At 58.8% G+C, this 3740-nt stretch overlaps 1 protein-coding gene across 1 annotated transcript; it reads right to left on the reverse strand.

The window, feature by feature from the left end:
- Window positions 1-1052: 1052 nt before the first annotated feature.
- Window positions 1053-2515, reverse strand: LOC109765956 (cysteine protease 1-like). Its single transcript, XM_020324721.4, has one exon. The coding sequence runs from the start codon at window positions 2513-2515 to the stop codon at window positions 1109-1111; it is 1407 nt and encodes a 468-aa protein (XP_020180310.1). The 3' UTR covers window positions 1053-1108.
- Window positions 2516-3740: the final 1225 nt, after the last annotated feature.

The raw sequence follows: 3740 nt of genomic DNA on the forward strand, positions 1-3740 counted from the left end.
AAAATTAGGGAAGGAGAGCTAGCCCCCGGACTCTCTGAAATAGTAAGAAGAGTTCGATGCAGTAATTTGGAATATGCAGAGATCTTCTCTTCGAAAGGAAAGGGAACGAGGACGGGGAAGTGGCAGCCGCCCAAACCAGATGAGATCAAAATCAATCTTGATGGGGCCTCCATACCGGGCAGCTACTTCTGCGGCTGGAGGGCGGTAGTCAGGGACGCTTCGGGACAGGTCATTGCTGCAAGAGCAGGTAGGCAAGAACAAACCCAAGATGCCTTTGGAGCGGAAATTCAAGCGATGGCTGGAGCAGTTGCCCTTGCAGCTGACATTGGCGCGGTCCGGGTGGCTTTTGAGACTGATTCCCAGCTGTTGGCGGAGGCGCTGGATATACAAAAGGTCGACTCGTCGCCGTATGCAGTCATCATTGAAGACATCAAATTCCAGTTGAAAATGTGGTTTGCAAGGCATAGGGTGAGTGTTTGTAGGCGAAATGAAAATGCAGTGGCGCATGAGCTTGGCCAGATTGGCCGTAGGTGTTTAGCGGGTGCTTGTATGGACTGGGAGACCAATGTACCGCCCTCAGTGGCTGCTTGTGTTTTGGGTGATATGCCCAAGCACCGTTAAGTTATAAAGCATTGCTTTGCCTTCAAAAAAAATTCACGGTGTACGCCTGTTTGTCGCTGTCACGTGGCACTATACTGATGCCGTTGTACCACTATGGCGGACAATTTTGTGGACACACGCCAATTTTCTTTTCCGTTATAATGCACGGACATTTATGCTAGTTTCTTAGAAAATAGGTTAAAGGTGTTCAAAATCGGCTGTCATGCAAGTTGCCCCGTACTGTGATCCCAAGCATCCAAAAGTTTGAAACAACGGTGACCGATAGATCACTTGAAAACTAGGTCATGCATATATCAACCGATAGATCAACAAACGTTTGAAACAACTGTTCAATATATAACACTTCTTAAGGAGAAAACTAGATAATGCATTAATATGTATGTATGTACAATGACTCCTAGCTAGGTTCACTTGCAAAAAGAAAGACTGCTACATTATCAGGACAATCGAACAAACTACTGTAACCTGTATATATAACTAAAACGGCCTAGATCGAAAAGATCGAATCAACTAGCTCTGAGACCGCCGTCCTCTGTCGCTTCGCCGGCGTCCGGGGCAGCGCATCCACGGTGTACGGACTTCCCTTGCTCTTGGCGCAGGTGCGGCTCCCAGCGTTGCAGACGGGGTAGTCCGCCGGGCAGCAGGTCGACCGGTCCCGGCAGCAGGTGGCGCCCTCGGCCGGGCAGCACCCCCACGCAAGGCACACGCTCCTCACGCCGTACGTGCAGCAGCACGTGCTCCCCGCCGGGCATGAACTGTAGCGATCGCACTTCCCCTCCGGCGCCGGTGGTGCCGGCTTTGGGTTGGGCCCGTTCTTGACGGGGTAGGACGCGAACATGGCGATGCCGCACTTGCCGGCGCGCGCGGTCACGTTGCGCTCCATCCGGATGTAGCCGCCCTCGCCCCAGCCCGGACCCCACGAGTTGCGCACGAGCCAGTAGTCCTTGCCGCCGTCCGCCTCCTTGCCGTAGCCCACCGCGAGCACGGCGTGGTCCAACTCCGTGCCGCACCGCCCCGTGAAGACCCCGGACTCGTAGAGCTGGAACTCGCGCCCGCCGGCCTCGATGGCGACGCTCACCGGCTGGTGCGCCACGGCCTTCATCAGCGACGCCTCGTCGTCGGCGCGCACGTCCTCGAAGCCGTCGATGGAGACGACCTTGCGGGCCTTCTTGGCGAGGTCGCACTTGCCCTCCTTGGCGGTGTAGGGGTAGTCCTCCTCGGTGTCGATGCCGCCGTTCCGGACGATGAAGTCGAAGGCGTCGTCCATGATGCCGCCGTTGCACCCGCTGTTCTGCCCGTTGCGCGAGCAGTCCACGAGCTCCTGCTCCGACAGCGTCACGAGATCGCCGGTGACGATCTTGTTGACGCCTTCCACCGCGGCGACTGTGGAGAACGCCCAGCAGCTGCCGCACTGGCCCTGGTTCTTCACGGGCGCGACCGCGCCCTTCTCCCTCCAGTCCACGGACGCCGGCAGCACGTCATTCGCCTCGTACCGGTAGCGCTCGCCGACGGCGTTGCGACTCTTGCCCGTGGCGCCCGCGCCGAGGTAGGCAGCGCGGAACTCGGCGTTGGTGAGGTCGGCGAAGCGGTTCATCCCGAGGCGGAACCCGCCGCGCTGCGCGGCACGAGCGTTGTGCGCTTCGACGAAGTCGAGGTTGTCCCGGAACGCGCGGAGCCGACGGAAGTACTCGGCGAGCGCGTTGTAGGAGCGGCCGTGCCGCGCCAGCCACGCGTCGAACATCGCCCGCACATCCGTCTCCGTCCGCCGCGTCAGCCCCCGCGCACCATGCTCAGCTGCTTCGTCGACGTGCGCGGCGGCTGCAGGCGAGGAGGCGGCGAAGATGACGAGGAGCACCAAGGCGACCGCTGCGGCGGCCGCTCCGCGACCTGCCATGGCTGCCGCGGCGCTCGGCTTAGGTTTCGATCGACTTGTGGTTTTGGACTTTTGTCTGGGTGTCGGTTGGTGATATATACTGGCCTGGTCGTCGCAGCGTGGAGTCGTGACCGGGGTCTGATTGACGTGGGCGAGACCGATACGGCAGGGAGGTAGTTTGGCGCGCAAGTCGATTCGACCTCAGATCCTACGGTGGAGACGCATACTGACAACTTTGACGTGGTACGATAGGTGTTTTCGATTCAGATCGGACGGCCGTGACATGCACTGGTCCGAAGTCCAAACTAGTATGCCGTACGAGACCAACTGCGGTCGGAGCATCACCATGTACCGCGTGGTATCGCAAACTAGCAGCCGGAGAACGTCTTTGGTTCAGGAAATAAACCTGTAACCGGGTTACAACCTAACTAGAAAATGTTGACTGTTTGACAAAAAACTATCATAATTGGGGCTTCCGTCCAACAAAACTACCACATTTTTAAAAATGGCCGAAAACTATCAAAATTTGAATCTTGTAACTAAAAACTACCACCCGTCGCGCTGACGTGGCGGCAAAGTTAACTTCGTTATTCCGGACCGTTATGGTAGATGGGGCCCACACGTCATTCTTCTTCCTCCTCCTCTCTTTCTTTGGCATTTCCTCGAACACCTCATGTGCACCCGCGCTTGAGCTCCGAATCCTCCATGGTGACACCCCGACGCAGCACCTCCCCGGCGTTGGTCCGGGACTGGAGATGGCGGTGCAACCACGGAGGCTGGAGCCGCCTCAGCCACATCGGCGAGCACGGCCTCCCTGAATAGCTCGGTCGCAAACTCCTCGAATTGAACCCGCGAGAGCCTGCCAGCGCCTTCCAGCCCAGCAGCTCGCAGCGCAGAGTCTACGCGAAGTCACGGCGGCGGTGAGGGAACGCAGTGGCAGACGATAGAGAGGGAGCCTCGGAGGGCCGAGTAGAGGTGCGCGAACGCGTCCGCGAGCTGGTAGGGGCGGATGTTGGCGAAGGCGTGTTGGGCGTCGGTGATGCAGCGATCGAAGCCAGCGTCGGCGAGGCATCGGTCGAAGCCAGCGTCGCAACCGCGGGCTCACCAGCGTCGCGGGCATGCTAGCCGGCCAATGGAGCGTTGCGGGCGTGCTAGCATGCAGCCGTAGCCTCGCATGCACTGTGCTGGCTTTGCATGCTAGCTTGTGTGCATGCTGGCCGCGGCCTTGCGTGCGTGTGCAGCCGTG

Source organism: Aegilops tauschii, chromosome 2 (assembly GCF_002575655.3).
Source record: "Aegilops tauschii subsp. strangulata cultivar AL8/78 chromosome 2, Aet v6.0, whole genome shotgun sequence".
Taxonomy (NCBI): domain Eukaryota; kingdom Viridiplantae; phylum Streptophyta; class Magnoliopsida; order Poales; family Poaceae; genus Aegilops; species Aegilops tauschii.